At 33.7% G+C, this 24,796-nt stretch overlaps 1 protein-coding gene across 1 annotated transcript in view; it reads right to left on the bottom strand.

Moving 5' to 3' along the window:
• The window catches only part of LOC115889158 (puratrophin-1-like), a 169,038-nt gene that overhangs the window by 141,619 nt on the left and 2,623 nt on the right, over positions 1-24,796 (bottom strand). The window contains exon 3 of the mRNA XM_030909099.1: positions 23,941-24,172. Coding sequence (XP_030764959.1) covers positions 23,941-24,172 — 232 coding nt within the window. The remainder of the gene's footprint in view (positions 1-23,940; positions 24,173-24,796) is intronic.

Here is a 24,796-nt window from a genome sequence, read left to right as displayed (position 1 = left end):
CGAGTCGAAAACGAGGGATAATTTTCTAAAAATATTCATGAGCGAGAAAAAAGGTCCGGATTTAATTTGACCTCGTGTGGTATTCGGTAAGAAAATTCCACACCAAATTGTGTTTGAAAATCAAATAATTAAAATGTATTTTTCGATTTTTGGTCGAATTGATTATTTAGTTACTATGATAACTAAGTGACACCCAAACCTAAAAACTATTTCAGTTTTGAAGCTGTCAAGCGGCACGGCTTAAAAAAATGTTTCGCTTCGGTCATGAAAGCAAAGAAAATATTCGCCAGGAGATTAAGCAGTTGACTCCCGCGAATACTATGAAATCGTATATAAGTCAAGCGTATGGAAGCAGTTTACAAACTTTCATCTCAGCTTTGTAATTGAAATGTATCAAAATTATCATGTAAACAAATAAAAACCAGACTCTCAAAAAGATATTCTGTCATTATAAACGTCAAGAAATTTCCAGTATAATTCGCTGTTGGGTGCCCACAAGGAAAAATGTTCACTAAAATTTAGCCGTTGCCATGGTGATTTGTCAAAAAAACACGTTTTGATTGGTTAAAAATTACAGGTGTGGAATTTTCACTGGTAAGTAACTATACATATCTAGTTCTAATCATCTGCTGATGATGTGAATATTATCAGCAGATATGATGTTAGCGAAACATGCGTCCAGTGTTTAACAGTAGTAGTGTTTTGGCGTATTGTGGTGAATTAGTGTTTTATTTTTCTGTTAGTTTCTTAATTCTAACTATACGTCTAATACACATTACAAGCAGTAAAACAATCAATTATGACATTCATTTAGAATTAACTAATTATATATTTCTTCTTGCATCTTCGCCCCTTTTATTTACTACTTATTCAAAATGATACGTAATTTTGATTTAGGTGTTTCAGTAGCATATATGGTATTTTTGTAATTAATTAATTATCATACCTCATCTATTGTTTAGAAATATATTTTTTAAGAACTTTAATAAGTATTTATTGATAACGAATTATTGAATCTATCCTACGTTAAATATTTTATGTTTTAAATAAAATCAGAATGACAACGGAAGTAATTGCTTTTCAAGCTTCCCTTTAAGATCCACAATAATCTGCCTGTAACTCTAATTCTTACACAATGACCTTCCATATTTATACAATTTACATAAAACCAATTATGAACTAAACAAGAAAGAATGACAAAACCGCAATAAGTCCTCAAGAATTCAAATAAAAATAAATCTGACAAAATATAAAAATAGTTAGGTTACTTTCTTAATTTAAGTAGATTAATTACATAAATAGTATGTAATAGAAATTATATTAGAATGTTTAACCATCAAAGTTAAAACTTCCTTGAATATTAAAAATGTTTTTGAGCACATAATACAATATAATCGAACATCGCAAAATCTCAAAGAGACACTTTGTATTTCCCAGGTGTAGATCAACAGAAGATGATGCAATACAATTTGTTTCATCTCACGCAATATCATCGAAAAAAAAGCTGTCGTCGATGGCTATGACATGAAGATCGCTGTCAATTTATATGTAAAATTATATGGGGAATGTCATCGATGATATACCTAATCCAGTTGGACGCCGTTTTATTTTCAATCATATAGTATATAAAACATACAAATCACAATTCATGAAAGACTCTGTTCGACGAGAATATACATGACAGTGATAACTGCTATCTATTATTTTAATTCATTGGTAAATTGTACTTTCTGTCATTTTTTCGGATGTCGTTTGTCGAAACATCCCTGACTCGCTGGATAGACTTTGGTTGGTTGGTTGATTGAAGCAACGAGTGTGACCGCTTGTCGAACTCCAATTAGCAGAATTGCCGTTTTTATATCACTTACTCTGAGAGAAACGGTATAGATGGATTGCCAAGTGTTTATAACCATTGGGTGGCATTAAGGTAACGAAGCTCTCCGAAGAAACGATTTCAGGTCCCATACATAGCCGGACAGCAACATAGGAAATGTATATTTACATTTCCCCTTCTTTCAGGCCCTTACAGCTTCGGCAAACTTCGTTAAAAGGGATGCATGGGCAAAGAGAGATCAAGAGGTCGTTTACCAATAATTGGCCTGTATCCCGCGTATGCGCCGTTAGCCTCCCGATTTTCTAAATTCATACTGGAGCCAAGTTTTCTTGGCTGATCTGTAGGTGCTCAGAGTTTTCCACATACGTTCGTCATAGACAGAAAGTGTTGAGGTAAATGTCTGTTTTCATGGTAATAAGTGGAGCTGGCCAGGCCTTAGTTTAAATAAAATCTGATATTGTAAATTTAAAGTCCAGTTTTTCGCTAATATGAATAATTTTCGATATTAAAATCTACTAATACTTTCAAACTGTAATTTCAGAACCTTATTCGACATTTGCTCACGTTATAATCATCCGTGTACCTACACAAATAGGTAATGCAAATCCGTATAGAGTCAAGGGTACGACTTGACCCAATTGCAAATAAAAATGTTTATTTTTGTGGTACAAATCATATTAGAAATAATCAATAGTTACAACCAGCGGATTATAAATCATTTAATTGTCATTGAAATGTTGAAATTTAGTAAACAATAGAATCATACCTTGTTATAGACAAGGTAATACTATTATTATAAATTAATTTTAGCTTTATATTGTCTAAGTTTACTATATGGGCTTTATGACGAAACGGCTTATCTCGATATATGGCAATTTCGTTATATCAACGTCATAACCTGCCTAATGGGTCATTTTATTATGGCTTTTTTATGGCTCGTCTTAATAGTAAACCTTTTTCATTCTATATTCATTTAAAAATTTGCTCTATCTCAGATACTGAGATTTAGTAATTCTACACAGGTCGACAAATTCAAACTTTTCATTTCTAACATTGATGATAATAGCTGATTATATCAGATTCTGTACTATTAAAATTAAAAATAACAAGCAAAATGTGCTAACAAGTACAGTTTTTTTGTTAGATGGAGATAAACAATAAATAAGCAAAATTCACATTTTTATTTAATAAGTATCATATTACATTATTATATTAAATTAAAAAATTAAAATAAGTTTTATATGCATTATATTGCATAAAATCAAAGTGTATATATCTACATATTAAACGATAACATGTCTACATATTAAACGATAAAATATGCAAACATGCTTAAAAGTGTTAGTTTTTTCTTTCATGTGACGTCGGAGCTTTTCTGGTTTTACCAGCAATAGACGCGGATCCCAATGATCAAGGGCGTTGGGATTTTAAAAATAATCGTGTGAAATTTCTCACTCCTTGTTCATCACTGACTTCACCAAGATTTTCATACGACATACGACATCCGAGTGACGGCTAGCATCTGAAACTTCTTATGCGAGTAATTCATGGTTTTCTTCTTTTTTATTACCTAAGAACCATTTAACTACATTTACAAGGAAGTTTCAAGCTCTTAGTTCTTTTTGACTGAGTTTCTCTTTAAAGGCAAGCTCTTTTAAGGGGCTTTCTTATTTGAGGCCAATATACCAATATACCATCTTTAACCTTGGCATCACTGATTTGTCGAAAAAATGTTTTCAAATGTTTAAATCCTTCACTTTCAATGGCTATGTCCATTACAATTTTTTTTATCAGTTCAAACTTAATATGGAGGTGTGAAAGTAGCAGGCTTTGGATCAACAAGTGGTAGATATTTTACGTACTTGTACCTGGTTCAAAAGATGTTCTTGAGTGTCATTCTTTTTTAAAAAATGTTCCTTTGTTGCCCGATTATCCCAGAAATACAAAACATAACAGTACTTTGTAAAACCATCTTGAAGTCCTAGTAATATACCCATAACATGAGGAACAGGCCCTGTAAATGGCAAGTTTGGATACTGAATTTTGTCTTTCTGTTTCTTTGAATAACCATTTATTAGACAGAAATAGTAGTCATTAAAATAATTAGTAGGTTCTCTCAATATTATAGAAACAACAAATGGCATAGTTTTTCTCTGGCCTTTCAGCCTCTGAACCAGATTCACACTAAAACTTTTACAGCACACATGACGAACCCATGACTGATCTTGATCCCCAACTTTACAACCGAAATATAAAAAGTAAGCCTTTCTAACTTCTTGCGAAAGCGGTCTTTCTTGTGATTTAAAAATAAATCGACAAGAAATTTAATAAAACCTATCTGGTAAATTTTCGCAAGATCGAAGCACAAAAGTTGCCAACTTAGACATTTTTTTCACTAGAAAATCTTCTGTACGAATGACAGACTAATATAAACTAATGATTTTATAGTTATGTACGGTCTCTTTTATTCAACTTATAAATACAGTTATTGCTCTGGGATGGTTAGTTAGTTTGAGAAAAAATTAAAAAAAAGGTCTTTTTAAGAATAACGGTAAGTGTCGTACTGCTCGTATACAAAAAGCTAAATAAAAATGTGACCTGATGGATCTATTTAGCAAAGATTTATGTAATTAGACAACAAAAATAGATATAAAAACGCTTTTTTGGTCCATGTTAGTAAAACCTTGTTGACCAGTGTTGTTTACTAACTCTACTGAAAAGTAACAAAAATCGAGATACGCCTTTGGGTCATAAAGTTGACGATATAGGAAATCCTATATACATTTTAGGGGTGTCCTTTAATGGCTCCCCAATTGATTTTAGAAGAAACTTTTAAAGGGATTTTTAAAGTAATCGATTAGATCAGGCTACCTATTCACTTTGAAGTTCTTTCGCTAAGCCATTTCTAAATTATTTGCAAAATTAGGCCCCTAAAAAAGGGAACTTGTAAAACAGTAGAACACCAATACTTTATTAACCTTTATTACATTGATATTGATACATTTTTGTAGTATTGAAGTCTAATCAATTTTTTTGTGTCATGAAATATTCAATTAAAGAGAATTAGCCTCCTTGATTAAATTATACTATAGCGGAAATAGTTACCAACAAATATATTGTGTGAAAAAAATATACCATTATTACATCTTCCGTCATATTACCTACAACAAAAATTTGAGTGGCTTTCCTCCTTCAATGGGTTTCAATGTCAATAAATTAATGATGACGGGAGTGTTTTGCCGTTGTATAAATTACTTTTTTAGGGACCTAATTTTGAAAATAACTAAAAAATGGCTTGGCGCAAGTTTCAAAGTTAGTTGGTAGCCTGACCTAATCCAGTACATTAAAATGTTCCATTAAAAGTTTCTTCTACAATCAGTAGTGGAGGCAATACAAAAACCAGTCACTTAAAATTTACATGGAATTCCCTATAGGTACCTATGTCCTGAGCCAATGCATATACAGGATGTTTCATAGTATTTTAACTGGTAGTATAATTCGACCTCAGAAAAACGACCATGATTAGTCATATTTTGGATATTTTTGTGTTTATAAGCTATTTTGAATATATTTTTAAAATAGTAAACAGAAGATTCTTCAGAACATACCGTTCTTTTGTCCCAGATCGCACCCCTTAGCTTTCTACCACCCCTTAAAATCTTACACATATTTAGGAAACAGCCTGTGTATAAGATACACATGTGTATTAATGAAGCTAGGAAATTAATTAATGTACAAGGTATTCCATTTTCTCAAACTTTATTTTTGGTCTAATATTGTGGAAGTTTGTAGCTGAAAAATATATTCGTTTCAAAAATATAATAGACCTAAAAAGAAATAAATCAAATATTATCTATTGACAGATACACACGATCTGTATTACGTCATTACGTAATAGGGCACTTGAATGAGCTTCAGAAGAGCAGTGGGCGTCCCTATCGAAAGCTTTCGCATACCGAAAAACGAATTAAGCCATATTAAAGACAAATGCGCTAGTTTCTTATCTATCTCCGCACACGCACCAATAATATTAATGAAAATTCAAAAGCAAGAGTACTACCGCGTATCTAGTCCTAGAACTTTAGATCAAATTCGACGTAAGAATATAAAAAAAAGCGAGATTGAAACAGCAGCTTATGCAGTACCTACTGATCATATCCGCTTGTTTTTGAGTTCTAGTGTCTCGAAACACAAATTAGTCACGATTCTTTCTTTAAACAGAGCTTCCATGGAGACGACATTTTATTTAACACGAAAAACTAATATCTGGGTAGGTGTGAAGGTTTTCATGGTTGGTTTTCCCCGCAAGCCAATTCTAATTTTCCAAGCGGAGATAACGGCAATCCGTTACTGTGTAAAACAAATAATAAGGTAGGAAAGAGCACACCGTTCAGTTGCCATCTTCACAGACATCCAAACAGCCCTAAAAGCACTGCGTTCTACAGAGATCAGTTCTAGATTGTGTACGTTCGTTAAATACATTGGGTGAGTGTAGCAATGTTACGTTGGCCTGGATACGGCGATACAGGAATTACAAGGGAACGAAATGGCAGATGAGATCGCCAATCAAGGCTTATCAATGCCATTAATAGGTTCAGAACACTTTTGCGGTACTGCAGTCACAAGAATGGCTAATAAAATAATAATACTAAAATGGTGCAGATATTTACCAGTACTTAGAAATATCATAGTAGAACATGCGCCAAAATTTACAGTCGACCTACAACGACAGGAAGATTGTCCAACCTGTAGTCAATCTCCTAACAGAGCACCCTGTAAAGCTGATGGAACTGGCGGAAGAAGCCATATGCATATGATTTTAAAACATTGAGATATTTTACGATTTAAATTTTCTCATGTAACTCTCTCATTATACATGCGAATAAGTGGCATATCTGCATTACTTCTTCTTACAGTGTCATACTCTATACAGAGCGTCGGCTACCTCTCGCATGTACTTGTGATGTGTGTCATCAGTGTTTCACAAGTACACTGCACATACAGTTTATTGCCGAATCCGAACGGCACTATTTGAGAGGCTGTACAAGGCAAATATACTCAAGGTGGTTTGACATTGCCTTCCTTGAGGTGGCGGTTCGCTGGTCGCTCTATTTAGATAAATCAATATTTTTATTTAAATAAATAAAGCGACCGTACTGGCTGAGGATCGAACCCAGTACCATCCCATCTCTCGCACCGCAGATCGACACACTACTGCTTGATCTACGGCCGGCTACCCCACATTACTAATAGTTCGAAAAGCATTAGTTTTACTTACGGAAAAATCGAAATTACTTTTGAAGAAGTCATGAGAATAACAGAGAATTGTGAAGAATTTGCTAATGTGATGACCACCAACCTCCATGAAAAAGAAGAAGGAGAATTAAGACCTAGTTTGGGTTACGTTCATCATAATCATAATGAATAACGTTCGGGTGTAAAAAAGGTACGCTAACGCAAAAAAAGTTCTGCAATCATACCGAATATCTTTTGACGGCGCGGCGTTCGCGAACTCGGTCGACCATAACCGGGCCAATCCGAGCGGTATTTGATGTTTGCCGTTGGTTCTTAATTAAAGTTATCGAATCTGCTCCATTCCGACCTAATAAATAACCAAATTCACCGTGGACGATCCCTATCAGCTTGATTTTTATTGAGGAACCAGGAAGGTGTTTGCACGCATCGATCTGACTTGCATATACGTAGTAGTATATTTAGTTCAATCACTTTAAACTATTTTCTACCGAAAAAATATCGGAGCGAAAGATTAAACGCGATTTGTTTATACTTATATAACAAGTAAATAATAATGTTACAGTTTTGTCCTGTTTTTAATATTTGTGATATTTTGCTAAACATTATCATATATATGATGATTGATTCTCCCCTTAATTACGTTTTCATATTAAAAGAATTTAGAACTTGTCTTTAAAGCCGGGACCTCATTAGGCCACACGCCACGCTACGCCATACCACCCCACGTCATGAAGATGTATGTTTTTCCATTTAATTACATATGTTGCGTACACACTAGGGTTCACGCCACCCCACGCAACGCCATCCCACGCTATCACACGTGTGATGGGCGATTCTCATCAATCATTAATCCAGAAATCTTCTAAGACAGTATCGCCAACAGAACTATTTCGTTCATTATTGATCACCCCGTATAATTACTTTAAATATAAGCCCAACAAAATTTTTATTAATACAAATCAATTTTTTTACTCCCAAAAACTTTCTTTATTATTGCTAGTCAAAAATCACTCTATGGAGAAAAACATTATGAAGATTTTGTATACAAATGTGTTCGTATAAAACCGCTTCCTATTTACTCTTTCAGAAAAACCGTGTTAAATAAACCTACATTTTGTTAATTGAAACCGATAAAAACACTTAATGATCTCTTGCATTTAAAACAAACGTATACGCCTTGACAATTTTATTGCCTGTTTCGCAATCACGAAATTACTGTTTGTATAATTGCATTGTGTTATAATGTGGTTAGGTTAAATATTAAATATTGTACTCCTTTTATGGTCTTTAAAAAAAACTTAACAATCTTGAAACAATTTTTAAAGAAATGCACCAGTGTATATTTTAATGACGTTTCATGAAACACCAGTCCATAATATATTAGAACATCTCTTAGCTATATTACAAGTACAAGTTTTATAAACAGGTCTTTCTTTTTATATTATATGCCTTAATAAAACAGGAATCCAACAAGTAGTAGTACTGATCATGTACCTGTACGATATAGCGTGTAATATCAAACGCAAATTACCGCTCTACAGAAGAACCTCTGAGAAACACAGAAAACACTTGAACAACATCGAACATGAATACAGAATCATTAAAAATATAAACCCCATAAAGTAAGTAAGTAAAAAGTTTAATATCTTGTAATCTGTACCTTCCACACATCTTTTTACCATCATAGGTCCAGAACCCTTCTGCAGCGCTACAAAGTCAGTCACAAGAATGGCCACAAAACAGTGGGTGACGATAAACCTGTTGAATGGTGGAAAAAAATCACAAGGGCACAGATAGGTGTATCGTTCAAAGTATGTAGAAAAATCGCTAAAATTTACGACAGACCTTCCAGAAAAGCAAAGACAAAAAGACTGTCAAATCTCTAATGGGTCTACTAGTAGTAAGCATCTAAAGCTGATAAGATTGGTGAACAAAGCTATGTCCAGATTTTTTCAAACTGAAAAAGAAACGACAGAACATATTTTATGTCAGTGAGCCAGACTAGCAAATGTACGATTCTTTATATTAGGCAATGATAAGCCATTGTCCCCCAAATGATGGTAATGTCCCCAACACCAATGGTAATTTGTCTAAAAGTTGCTAGACTTTTTTAAAATGATAGGACTGGAGAATGTAACCTAGAGATCATAAGAGGAGAAACCACTATAAATCTGAGAGTTTCTTCTTCTGAGAGTTTCTTCTTCGACTATAAAACCTCTTTGGGGTACAAAGGGGTAGAGATGCGTAACATATGACGTAGAATCCTGTTTTTGTCAATCAGCCTCTCCTACTCAATTCCGACTCTCACCTCCCCGCTGGTGAAGCACGGAAACCTGAGCGTCCTTGTGGAAGATCATGGTAACCAATCTCGGTAGGAAGCAAGGTCAGGGCTAACGAGAGCGGAAGAAGCCGGCTTGACGGCATTAGACGGCATCCCCGTCATCAAGATCGGGGGCGGTGGGCTAATTACCTGCCGCTCCTTAAAACCTATCAATTAATGAAACTGAAGTAAAAGCAAACCGGACGCCAACAAAGCCACATCAAATATTAGGGGAATGGACTCGCATCTGACGGATCTTGATTATGCTGATGATATCTGTCTCACAACGCAATCCTTCAAAGACATGGAAGTGATGCTCAGACGCTTAAAAACAGAAGCAGACAATGTAGGATTAAGTATAAACATCGACAAAACAAAATCAATGCGCATCAACACAAATAACAACACTTCATTTAATGTAGGAATCACAAATGTCGAGAATGTAACAGAATTGACTTACCTGGGAAGTATTGTAACAGCGAACGGCGGATCAGGAAGGCGCAGCGAGCCTTTGACCAACTAAAATCAATTTGGACCTCCCGTCAACTCTCCATACAAACAAAATTAAGAATATTCAATTCCAACGTCATGGCTGCGAGACATGGAGAGTGACAAAAATATCTATCAACTGCCCACAGGTGTTTATCAATCGCTGCTTGAGAAGAATACTTAAGATCTTTTGGCCAGACACTATACGCAATACCGACCTGCTTCATCTTACAAACCAACAAAAAGTAGGCATTGAAATTCGCAAAAGAAAATGGGGTTGGATAGGTCACACCTTGCGGAAACCTGATAGTAATATAGCGAGATCAGCATTGGAGTGGAATCCCCAAGGAAAAAGGAAGCAAGGACGACCTGTTTAAATATGGAGACTTATGGGATATGGTTGATCGTCGTTTAGTATAAAGAATCATTCATTTAGATAACTATTGATAGACGTAGTCTGATAACAGGTCACCTGGCGCCACTACTTTGAATCACAGTTAATAAAGTTTTATCCACACAACATTGTTCGCCCTGTATATTAATCCTACCTAGTTGATCGTCCAAGTAAGACCGGGTGCACATTTCATCTATTCAAAAACTAGTTCCAGTCCCTATAAGTTATCAAGGCTGTTGTGTACCTGTTGCCAGTAAAATAGGTCTCTCGCAACATGTAAATGTGTTGTGTTCCGGAAAAATAGTCTGTAAGCTGCATCGTGGGAAAGCCTCACAGGAGGAAAAACGGCCGAAACTCGTATTATAATTTGTATCATGTCTCGTGACGTGATGTTTTGAAATTATTCGTCCGCCGCACGATATCGAATATACTTTCAATAATAAACATGAAATATTTGCATTTTGCGATATGGAATGGCGTTTATATAACGTTTTTTTTTTGTTGGAAAGCCGTGTGACGATGAAAATATTTGATTGAAAAAATTGCCACATTCATATTTTATTAGTTAACAGGAGCGGGAGTTTCTTTGTGTAGATACAGGTTTTTACAGATACATAGTGCATTACTTGTAGGCCTACCTATTGAAAATAGCAAAAACACTTTAAATGTCGGAGTTTTAAGGTTTCACCTGAACCACCAAAAAGTAAAATAAAAATAAACAAAAGGCAAATATTATGAAAATTTTATATTTTTTTATATGTGCATTTAAGCTTTTTGAAAAATATTTTTTTGATTTGAAATATATGGGGTTCACGCTTTTCGATACGGAGTATTGAAGCTGAATGTTTGGATTTTTAGAAATTTTGAGTGATGAGATTGAAAAAACTTTAGAACAATAGTGAAGAAATGAATAAAAATTAGTACAATATTTGGTTTTAAAAACTTAAATACCCCTAAAAAATGAAGCAATAAAAATTATTGTTACTGCATAATTGACTGTTGGAACACACTTCATTATCTGGACCAAAACCGTTCTGTTTTGAACCTTGAGAGAGGAAATCAAAGATTTTCCTGGATTTAAGTAAAAACAATCTTGTAACAGGACACTGTATCCTCAACGAACAACTCAGTAGGCTGAAGCTGAGGAACAACGGCGAATGCAGATTCTGTGGGGAAAATGGAGAAACACCAGAACACCTTACCACTGAGTGCGCCGAGACGACGACCGTTCGTGCAATGAACTTTGGTACGGCTGATGTCGAGGATATAGAGCTGGCCCCTGTGGACTGTGAAGCCGTCTCAGATAGTGGCTTTTGTTAAAGCCCTCAGACTGTAAGATGAGTTATAACTCGTTATAACTCAAGAAATGGGAGCACACAATAGATCTGCAAGGTCGCGGTGACTAACTCCCCTCCTAAACATTCTACATTATTTTGAAACAAAATTGTCAATATTTAAAAAACGGTAATTTACCTTTATTTTAATCGTAGAAACTAAAAGTGTAATATTATACCTAGTGTTATATTAAAAAATACAACTTATGTATTTATTTATTTGGGACACTCTTGCAAATAAATTTAAATTGTAGCTTTGGTAGTAGCTCCAACGATCCCGTCACTCACACTTTCTCAAAATCTAATCTTTTTGGCTACTATATTCCGTGTCGAGTAGCGTGAACAACTCTATATAGAGTGCTACGAATTCGAGGTACGAGTATTGGTATCTCAGTAACCGTAATAGATACGAAGATAGTTAAATTGGGGCAAAGTTGCGCCTTGGAATGCTCACCAAGATACCACCAAAAACGTTTTAAAAAATTCAAGGATTGCTGAGTTATTTGGAAAAAACGGATTTTTTTGAACATCAATTTTATTTTTTCCTGTCGTTATTTTTTAGAAAATCAAAAAACTAATTGCACTTTCCATAGCCACTTTATGAGGGCAATCAGTTTTTTTTTAGATTTTCAAATTAGATGATAATTTGTGAGATACATAGACCATTGATTTTTTTAAATACGGACATTTTTTACTTCAGATTTTGAAAGAATTCGGTCTCCTGAATATAATGATATGCCACACTTAATATTTTGTTTGTTTCGGGCATTTAAACACAATTTATTTAAACTAAAATTTCAAGTCCGGCTCTGTTTTTTTTAATATTACACCTAATCTTTGTTACAATATGAATATTGTAACAATGAATAGATTAAATATTTGTTGTTTGAGCTTTAAAACTTGAATAGGGAATATCACATACAATAAAATAATAAAAAATAATATAAAATATAAATAATATAAGTATAAATATAAACAATCAAATCATTTCCCCGGAAGATGGATTGGAAATGGTGGAGCAGTAAGGTAATGGCCAGTGAGGTTCCTGGACTTGTCGCTAAGAGGCGGGGGCATTATAGTACGTTTGTCCGTTCTGTAGCTACGGGGTATCCGTGAGAGGGGAAACGATATTCTCTCGATGTTTTTCGTAAAAAATTAGATGACACGTCCCATCAATAAAAATTCGACAAATTTACAAGTAGCCAATAAAATGAGTGGGCGGAGCGATTTGCGGTGACGTACTCGTCAAGTCGACGTATAAAATGTAATGCTATTTTTTTAAATATTTTTTGTCCGCATTCCTTTCATAGACACAGATCCAGCAGACGTACTTTACTTGATGTCATTTGCAAAAGTGAAATCAATACACTTCAAAATTTACAACAAAGGGTACAAAATGCGGAAGGAAAATCTGTTGACAGGGCAATACATAAAATTGAACGAAAATAAATGTGTGCAATAAGAAGGTTCGTAATTAAATAAACCCTTTCGAACATGTAGAGCATTATGGCACTTGTTTGCATAAGTTAATTTGGTGGGGTTTGGTTTGGTTATTTATAATAACGATTAATATTGTGCATATTATTAGATCGTACATTGAGATCTTAAATTCACAAAAAAAGTTAAAAATAATATCTTTTAACTTTGCTGACCTGAATATTATTTAATTGAATCTTTCAATTGGCTCGATTTTCCTTATTCAATGTTAAATAACGCTCATCAATATTGTTGCAATGAATTATAATCAGGTTAAATAATTAAAAAATCCAGAGTCGGACTTGAAATTATTTTAAAAAATAATTAAACAGTTTTGTTGTTGTTAAAGCATCCAAAACAAAAAAAATATAAAGTGTAGCATATCGTTGTACTCAGGAGACTAAAATCTTTCAAAATCTCAAATAAAAAATGCAGGTCCGTATTTAAAAAAAATTAAGTTGGCCTATGTATCTCACAAATTATCAGCAATTTTGAAAATCTTAAAATACTATCAGTTAGATCTGATAATGTGGCTATAAGAGTGTGCAATTAGTTTTTTGATTTTCTAAAAAGTAACGACAGGAAAAAAAATGATTTTCAAAATACCTAACCAAACCAAATCAAACTCAGCAATCCTTGAAATTTTTGAAACTTTTTTGATAGCTTGTTGGCCAACATGCCAAGACGCAAATTTGCCCCAATTTAACCATCTTTGTATCTATATTACGATTTCCGAGATACCAATGCTCGTACCTCGAATTTGTAGCACCCTGTATAGTTTGTCTATACTTGCGTGAACCGTTTGCGTAATAATTTTTTGACATTTAAATTCGTTTTCCATAATTATGTGAGACTAATCAAAAGAAGATAAGAAATAAATGGACAATCTGACGGTTTTGTACAAGATCGACTTACAAGATCGCCATAGCGATTTACTCTTAGACACGTATATACAGTCCTAAGGTTTCCCTTCTCGGTAAGGGAGTATAATTGTATTGAACAAATTATTCTTTTACATTGAAACATATCTCAATTTTACAAATAACAAAGTGAAAACTTGTAAATTTTCAAGATGTTAAAAAAAACTTGACCCCATTAAATTGTCATAAATTGATACATTTTTTCGACCGATAATTTTCTTTTTGCATCAGTAACATTAGTAATCCTAAAATCCGCTAACACGTTATTCCCAACTGTTGGTCGCCCCGTATTATTGGTCTGAGTTTCCGATGCTCTTTCAAATTTCAACCAGCTAGGATCCATATCCGTGTTAATATCATTCACTCGACACACAGAACATCCTAGTGCGTCTACCTCATCAGTACCTTCGCTAATACTACGCAACCTACCATAACCGAACAAATATAAATGACTATTCGCGTTACGTAGCCGCAATGGTCCGTTATGTCCATTTTTTCCAACATCAGTCGCTTAAAATAGAAGAGGACATCGGAAAAAATCGGCCGGCCGTCGATGTAATGGACTTGACGAACGACGCGTTAGTGACCTAGAGTTCTTGCGGTGATTTATTTCGTAATTTATAATGTAAATGCGACCTTGATTAGCTGCTGAACCGCCATGACGATGTGTTATGGGTGCTATTCCGCGTTTTTGTCGGTCGTGGCTTTATAAATCACGATAGAGATAAATCTTCCTTTTTTATACACTCTTGAAGTTAGCTGAAAAAAAATAGAATGTGACACAATATGTAGTCGGTATCCAGAAAATTAATTATCGTCTTTGAATAAAAATATTAAGGGCATTCATATGGCTGATTAAAATTCCTGTTCATCAGTGCCGTTGTAATTTTATTTGAAACGTGTAAAAATATAATGTAAAATTACAAGCTATAATAATTATTGAATACTAAAATATCAGATACTATACTGAAATATCTAGGTTAAATTGACATATCCTAATTACTTTTGACAATAGTTGCATAACTAAGCAAAAATGCAAGAAAAAGTATATAAGTAAGTACTAAAAACTTCCCCTATGAGACGTTGTCGTTTGTGGGCAAACTCCTAATCAGGTGCTAGGGGGAATTCCCTCTGAAACTTTGGCTGGGTGTAGGGAGCATCTCATTGTTTTGTTCATGGCTGTAGTTTTGTGGTTAGCGAATTGCACCAAGACATAACGATGCCAGATGGGACTACACTGTCTGTCATACCAGGCACCCCCTATTGTTTTTGTCTATAGTCATATACTTCTAGGGTCTTGGCTTAACCGCCCCGACCAAGAGGAGACCTCACAAAAACCTAAATTCTACGATGGCAGGATCAGGTCAAAGGAATGCGTGGCTGGATATAAGACTAACCTCTTCTAGTTTCAACCATCGGGGCACTAGGGGAACGCCACTGTATTTACTCCTTACTTCTACATGCGGGGCTCTGTAGAAGTTGAATGATTAAAACTTGCGGTAGGGCTGAAAAGAAGCCCCCCTAGCAATACCGAGAACATTAAGAATGTCCGCATACGGGTCGTTTGGCTTTCAAAGCGGAAGCGTCTCGAACTCCAAGCGAATCTCCCTCCATTCTACATTCATATGTAAATAATAGTATGAATCACATCAACTCAGCGTCGATCGCCAAACGATCCGTTCGTGGACCTACTATTATTTACGTAGGAAGTAGAATTCGATACGTTTCGGCTTCGAGTTTGAGACTACCCGTGTGTGTATGGTCTAACAGTGCAAGATCCAAAGAACCAAACCCCAAAGGAAATATATACAGGAGAGGCAGCTGAAACTTGCGCGAGACCAGCGTCCGCAAATGGGATACCAGCTACCACCTCCAGACCCAACAAGCTACAAAAGCAAAAAGCTACCGTGTGCTCTACCCGGTCTGGGTCAACCAGCGGAGCAGGAGTACGGAGATACATCCGACTGCTCCACGAAGTCTTTGCTACAGAGGGAGCGAAAACAATCCTCGAAAAATGAGTTCGTTTGGGTACTACCTATGCCATATTATCAAGAAATTATGTTTTTTAACTGAAATCATAAAAAGAATCAATTTACAATTTTTTTATGCCCCTAAAAATATTTGCACCTATTTAAGTCTCGCCCTGTATATAGTTACTTACCAATGAAAATTATTCTCTTATTTTTTTCTCAATTTTTTACCGAGATTTAATAATACGCAATATTGTCACTGTTATTTAATTATACAGGGTGGTCCGAACTGTATTCCGGAAACTTCAACAGCATATTCTGCACAATATAAGTACAATAAATAATACAAATAAGTAATAAAGTTCGTATAAATGTATGTCCTAAAATGCTTATAGTTTCGGAGATACAGGGTGTAGGAGTTTCATTTTTATTTTGATTCTGTCCAAATAATTTATAAGTAAAGTTACTGAAGTAACGTTAATATTTGGATTAAAATTGGTGTCTGGGTGTTTTTTGGCATGAGAAATTTTATTTTGATGTCAATGTGACTCCTACTTTTAGAGGGCGCCACCTACATATTTTTTAACTCGTTTGAAGAGCAATAACTTTTTAGTCTAAACCTGTATCTACAGAGTAAAAAATATACATTTATGACGTTTTTTACGTAAAACAGTCTCTTGGTAAAAATCGCTACGGGTAATGGTTCTCAAGATATTTTGAATCGAAATTACCAATATCTGTTATCGTTGACATAAATTAAACATGTCGACTAAATAGTTGAAATGTTTTTGTGCCAAAAATTCAGCAGAAATTCAGAGAAATTCAGCAGCTAATAATAATTGAAATGTTTTTGTGCCAAAATTTCAGCAGAAATTGTTTTATCATCATTTTTTCAAAGAAAAATTTATGATTAATTTAGAAAAAAACAAAAAGTTCCAAAATTTATCATTTCAGTCAAATAATTATCTACTCAACATGTTTATTGTTTTGTCAATAATGACATGTATTGACTATTTCTATTCTAAATATCTTCAGAACGGTTACTCGTAGCGATTTTTTACTAAGATACATTTTTTATGTAGAAAAACACGGAAATGTATATTTTTTCACTCAGTGTAGTTTTATTACTCTTCAAAACAGTTAAAACACATGTAGGTGGCGCCACAAACAAATAGGGCATCACAATATTGACATCACAATTTCTTATGTCAAGAAACTCCAAAAAAACAATTTTCATCCAAATATTGACGTTACTTCAAGAATTATTTGAAAAAACCGAACTAAAAATTAGATTTCTACACCCTGTATCTCTGAAACTAAGCATTTTAGGACATACATTTAGACGAACTTTTTTACTTATTTTTATCTGAATTTGCTCCGAATTTTCTGAAATACGGTTCGGACCACCCTGTATATTTCATTTTTGATACCAATATCCATCCAGATTTATTACTTCTAAAGGAAACCATCGTTCATGATGTCGATTCCGTCTCGAAAGCATGTATGCATGGATAGCAATATATTCCGTCCTAATCATTTTATTAAAAAATTATTGTTGAAAATTTTCTCTCATAATAAAAAAAGATAAAATGTACGGCAAACCCAAAAAACAATATTGTTTGTCTACAAAATAATTAAAAAAAAACTGAAAATTCGTTATTTCTTCACAGTCTTGTATATCAAACAAATTTTTTTATAACTGCAATAAGTCAGATGTGTTCGAACCAAACTACAATTCTTACAAAAAATATATTGAAATCGAGCAAAGGGTTCTTGAGGAAAATGATTAAACTTATTTTGTCCGTTCTTCTAATTGTGCTGATGCCGGTGTGTTTATACCTTTGTATTATTCTAGAAACCTTGACAGAAAAGCCTTTCGTACCGTTCCTAGTGCCTTATATGTCCTTACGGTCTTTTTTCCTTTGATTTAATATTCACTTTCCCATACTCATAAAAGCTACACATTTATTTACTGCCCACGACACGTCTACCGACGAATGCTAACTAAATACTTATTGCAAGGTCTGCAAATGGGCATTAATCATTCTAAAGGCAATTATTCAATTAAATGTCGTACGCCAACATTATGGAATATAAGAAATTTTAATTTAAGAACCACAGTTCCAATATGAACGCTTTCAAATTTGAAATTAATATTCAAATTTCAGTGATATCGAACATCAAGTATATAGATCAACAACAGAACCGTTATGGCAATATATCTGACAAAATTTTATTACAGTCGATAAAAAAGTATCGTAAAAGTATCAAGGTAAATGATAACATCAGAACCGTCTCCATTTATCTTCGGCTAAACCATTAAGACCAAAATGAATTGATTTTAAATAGTTAATTAACTAATAATGTGGACCACACGCATTCAACTAGGCAGTAACAGGCTGTAGAGGCTTAGATGCATCGGTAACATTTAGTTTTCCTCAGAGAGAATTTAGATTAATCCAAATAATTTTAGTAAAAACGGTAAAAAAATTTGAGTAATGTCTATACTTTTTTTGAGGGATATTTTTTTTTTATTTGAAAATAATTCTATTTTTTTGAAACTGGAAGAATATCTACAAAATAAAAAAAATATATATTTTTGCAAACACCACACGAAAACCAGTTTGTCACTGATTCTCTGTTAGCAAAACAAATTTGCCTAATCAACAAAAAATGCTAAAGTTTCAGGACTCGTCACGGTTTCACTCGTCGTAAGAAGCAAATAATTAAAAAAATAATTAATTAATTAAAAAAAAAGAATTAAAATAATCGAAATACAACTATTTAAGAACATTTTAGATTTTAGTATCTAATAGAATATAAATATCAATCTAATATAAATTAATATATGTATTTCTCAGGAATCTGTAAAGGTTAGGGACATTTTGCACCAACACAGTCCAATCCAGTCATGATCAGTCACGTCGGACGTGACTGATCGTGCTGATCCAATCTAGGACAGTCATGAGAAAAACAGATGCGGGATCGAAAGTTGTTTTCAAACAAAACACGTCGTGTACAGTCCAGTCGTCAAGACTGATAGTGATTCGTTCGGTCGAAATTTTATTCCAGTCATTTGCGATATTTGTACACAAATGGATGTGGAAAGTTTAATTGTTTTGGTTAGAAATGAAGAGAGAGAGAGAGAGAGAGGCGATATACCTATAACTCCAAGCATTCAAAACACATGAACAGACAATATATTGCTGAATGGGATGTATCCAAAATAAATTTCTCCTTTACCTTCCTCTTTTTTCTAATCGACGTAAAATTATTACTTTAAGAATATCGTCGATTTTCAAAGCGTTCTGTTGTTAAACTACGTATTTTTGCTGAAAACACGTTAAAAAAAGTGTTATCAACAAACGTCGGACGCGTTTGGTGTGAAAGCAGTGGACTGTAGTGATTTGACTGGACTAGACTGAATCGGACGCGACTAGACTGGACTGTGTTGGTGCGAAATGGCCCTTATAGAAGTGTACAGTACGTCTATAGTAGCTATAGTAGCTATAGTACGTCTATAGTAGCTCTATAGTAGTACGTCTAGTAGTACGTCCTACAGTACGTCTATAGTAGCTATAGTAGCTACGAGGCATCCGTAGGGAGGAAAATGTATTCTCTGTTAGGGTAAAAACATAGTAGAGCGACGAGGCTAGAGGCACAGCGAAGAGGTAAGCGTCGCGACTTGAATTTGATCGTGTATTGTAATGGAGGCAAACATAGTAAAGAGATTGCTGAAGCGTCAAGCGAGGAGATGCGCGTCGAGATAAAAATATGATTTCTTGTCGCGTTGACGTTGGAATGCGTGTGGCCTTTTTTCAGTTTTTTTTTTACTGCTGGTATAGAGACGACATTAATTAAAATTTCTGGTAATTTTTTTAAATTAGATGTAAGATTGTACCTAAAATTGTAATAAATGATAACATAAAAATCTATTTTATAATTAGAATTTTGATCAAAATAAAAATACTGCCCAAAAAAAAAACAAAAAAATAGATGATAGTTTTAAAAATCGGAGACACTGTAAGACGAAACAGTACATAGTAGAACATTCGAAAAAAAAATAGGGCGGACCTAATAAGCAAAGACATGAAAACTGTCAGAAATGTGTATGGCAATAAAATAATTTTAAAGCAGTAATATTTACGACAAATCGTTTAATTGCTACACTAGTTTTTGAAAATAATATTCCCATAACGCCCATATATGTATATGTAAACATTTGTTCTTTATGATGCATTTTATGTGATTGTATTTTACAATAGCTATAAAAATAAAATACATTAATAATAGGTGCAAAACAGGCGTTCTTGAACGAGCTAATTGGTAACTAATAAAAATACATATTTATTAGTATCATTAGCAGTATAATACTTGTAACAGATTATATAAATAACCTCCTAACCTAATAGCATGGTAACGATTGCATCCATCGGCAACGGCCGGCCTGCAGCTCATTTACATAAGAAATTAATCAGTCACCAACTAACCTAAAAAAATCTTTCAGTTTCTCTCTGTTAGGCCCACTTTCGGTACTTGCGTGTTGAGATAGCGTCTAGATCGGTATGTAAATATAAAAAAATAGACTAAAGGAAGATCACGGAAAATGTATATAGTATTATCTATTATACAGGGTAAGTCTTAAATAAGTGCACATATTTTTAAGAGTATTATATTTCGACCACAGAGCCTGTGAGTCGAATTTGTGAGTGAATTTTGAATTAAAAAAAAAAGTTTAGTTAAAAAACATAATATCTTGATAATATGGTAACATAGGTAGTAAATTAAATTTACAAGAAAAGAAAAACAGAAAAGATCCAATGGTTCTCAAAATTTAAGCCAATTTTTTTTGTAATTTTCAAGTTAAAATATTATTACGGTTATTCGGTTATTTTGGACTTTGGGATTTAAAAAAAACAGTAAAGAGAAAATATGTTTCTTTTCTCGAGATCTATCAACCCTGAAAATGTTTGCACTTATTTAAGACTCATCCTGTGTATATTCAGCCGTATGAGATTCATATCAATAAATAAGATGAGACTGTACGTATTTCTGATGTCCAAATATTCTAATTAAATACAAAAAAAAAGTTGATTGTTGCGAATGTTTGTTCAACAAAACTAAAACGAGTTTACTTATCCACGAAGTTTATAAGATCTAAGATATAAGTAATGAGCCAGTGCATAAAGGCTGGTTTTTCTTGTGTGTGAATTATTATGTAATGTTTTTAAAATTTTATTGCAAAAAAAATGAACTGTTTGAGGTTGAGTTTTTATTGCAAAAAAAATTGAACTGTCTTAAGAGCTCAATTACAAATTATTTTTTACATTAAACTCCATTAAAAAGATAAATCAAACATGAAATAATAGTTCTATAATACGAATATTGAAATTTAAACGTTAATATTTTACATGTCCACTATTTATCAAACTGTTCCGTATTTTACCTATTTTTAGCAATTAAATAATAAAAACACAGAACCTTTCCGATAAACTACAATTCAACACATTTAATCAACTATAAATCACAAATAATACGTCAGGAAACTTTAATAAACACAGACAGCATTGAAACGAGCGTGCTGAAGTGTCTCATCACACTGCGCGACCGACAGCGGTCCGTGCTTATCTTCCCAAAAATAAATCAATTTTGTTTATATAATCATATTTCTAACACGGCCAATTTTGACACGGACTTCGCTCTCGAAGTCATTCTATTCGGAATCGGCTATTGAATATCAGGAAGGAATTCTTCATTGCTATCCACCAAAGGTGATATTCTGAGTAGTCAGTTGTTCTTATAGGAACTGGTATCTTAATTAGAGAGGTTTCTTTATAACGAACCCAGCTACTACTCTATTAGCTAATCAATTTACTCATAACCTTCCAGACTTTCAATACTCATTTATTACATTCTCAGAAATATATTTTTTTCAATCTTATATGTTACATACTTATATGTTACATGTTTCTTTCAACATTTAAACAACAGTGCAAAGCGTCTATTCTTTCAACAGTCAAATATAACAACAGTGCAAAGCGTCCATGCTTTCAACACCCAAATACTACATCAGTGCAAAGCGTCCATGCTTTCAACACTCTACCACAGTGCAAAGAGTCCATGCTTTCAACACTCTACCACAGTGCAAGGCGTCCATGCTTTCAACACTCTACAACAGTGCAAAGCGTCTATGCTTTCAACACTCTACCACAGTGCAAAGCGTCCATGCTTTCAACACTCTACCACAGTGCAAAGCGTCCATGCTTTCAACACTCTACAACAGTGCAAAGCGTCCATGCTTTCAACACTCAAATACTACAACAATGCAAAGCGTTCATGCTTTCAACACTGAAATACTACAACAGTGCAAAGCGTCCATGCTTTCAACACATTCATTTATAACACGTGCCATTCGTATTCTGATAACTACATTAACTAATTATAATTAATATTTTTATCATCATTTTTTTTATATTTCTGCATTTATAATACATACCAAAACTTAAGTAGACAATGACTAATAAACAAAACTAGTTCAATACATATACAAAAAATAAGTGCCATCTCAGTAATGCATCTCATCTATTAATAATTTGCGTTTTAAAATTAATTAGTTGAAATCCCCTGCATAAAACCACAGATAAAATAAACTCTCAATTTTTTGCATTTTGAATAAAACAAATTGAGAAAAATAGAAACAAACATAACAAATGCAACTGTTTTCTTCAGGATCATTCATTTATTCGTATATGTAACGAATAATATTACTATTTACAAGTAATAATTAATAAGTTTAGTTAGAATGTTTAATTTTCCTAATACTTTAATAAAATAAAAACATAACGCTTGCTGAGAATGACCCAATAACAAAATATGTCATGTATGACATAATGACTAATTTAGCCAAAACAACAAAACAAAACTATTTTAATCTGCAAGAAATAAGTAAAAAACAACAGCAGCCCTTGCAAACAAAAGCGACAATATCTCACTTCGCCTGAATAAATACCGATCAATATTTTTTTCTTGACAAAAACTTCCCTGTATTGTTATTTGTTATGCAATTAGAAAAACTTATTCAGAATTAAAATTTAAACGGTGTGGCTAATATTTTAAACCAACCATTCTGTACCAGTGTATTTACCAGTAATAAACAGATCATTAAAACTTATTCAGACAATTTCAGATTATAAAAACTTAATTAAACTTAAGCCGCTACGAAATAATGCAGAAAATACTTGTTTTAATAATAATCATTGTAATATTTCCCTCCGTAACTTTATACAGGCTATCTGTTTGGGCTCTAAAACTGCTAAATGTTCCAACTGCTTAATATAAACACTGCAATGCTCAATCTAAATGCGGCAATGCTTCTGAGTTTTGCGACATGACGCCGTGACTCATTTTCTTTAAAAATTTACTTTATTATACTCAACTGATTAACTGAACTATTAACTTTTCGTACTTTTCCAAAGCCAGAAACATCAACCAATACTTTCCATTTGTAAACCTAATTAGAAACTGTGTACTTATCTTATTCAAATGCATCCTCCAAGTTTCACCATGCCACTCAAAAGCTTATTGTGGTGTAAGCTCTATCCCACTTCTGATTTTAGCAATTAAATAATAAAAACACAGAACCTTTCCGATAAACTACAATTCAACACATTTAATCAATTCATCAATAAATATGTCAGGAAACTTTAATAAACACAGACAGCATTGAAACGAGCGTGCTGAAGTGTCTCATCACACTGCGCGACCGACAGCGGTCCGTGCTTATCTTCCCAAAAATAAATCAATTTTGTTTATATAATCATATTTCTAACACAATATTTTTAGGAACCCATCCTTACCATAGTTTACTAATCCGGTTGACATGGTTTTACAAGGCAAAAAAACAGCAAAATCTTGGAATTTCTACCATTATATTGAATGTTCTCTTACCTGATTTTGTTGATTCCTTATCGTCATCAGAATCGCTATCGATATGAGGTATGGAGCCGACAAATTCGAACATGGGACTAGTCTGGATCGAACTGTCTTTTTTGACGACCGGGCTGTCTGGCAGCCGGCAAAGGCACTGACAAGCGCAATTCACTATTTCGTCTTCCTGTCTTTCTAGAGGTAGATATTGAAGACACTGAGGACAAGGAAAGATGAGGTCGTCTAAAGGCACCTGAAACAAAGAAGAAATTTCTTGAAAGTGGTAAACAATAATGATTTGTGACGTAAAATATCATCTTGGTATATTATCTTTCATTTAGAAAATTTGTATTTTTTTCCATCAGATGTACCACTCACCGTTATCAACTGATTTAATAATCAGTTAGTTGAGTTATTTATAACAACGATCAGTAATCTAATTTCTAAAACTAGTGTGCTTATATACTTGAGCAAGACATAGGAGTTGGTGCAGTAAAACGTGAAGTTGTTCACTGAGGACGCCAGTAAAGCTACCATTGCAATCAAAAAAATGTAGTACTACAAAATATGATTTAATCTGCCGGTCTATAATAAAATATTTTCTTTCAAACTGATAACTCAGTGTCATCAGAATTTTTATACTTTTATTTGGCCACGTATACCTACCAATTATTACCAAATCCATGGTGGCGCCTAAAAAGTTAGGTGGCATAATTATATCATATCATATATCGGTGGCATATCGATATCCTTAGAATTATAGACCAGGAGTTCTATCTGGGACTACTAATTCTTGTACTAGTTTTTCTTTATCGCAATGGTACGTCTGATAAGTTGTTTCTATACCTATCGGAAAATTTTATATTTGAGCTGCTAC

Source organism: Sitophilus oryzae, unplaced genomic scaffold, assembly GCF_002938485.1.
Source record: "Sitophilus oryzae breed Bouriz unplaced genomic scaffold, Soryzae_2.0 scaffold_811_pilon_pilon, whole genome shotgun sequence".
Classification (NCBI taxonomy): Eukaryota; Metazoa; Arthropoda; class Insecta; order Coleoptera; family Curculionidae; genus Sitophilus; species Sitophilus oryzae.
This window is presented reverse-complemented; position numbering and strand designations above follow the sequence as displayed.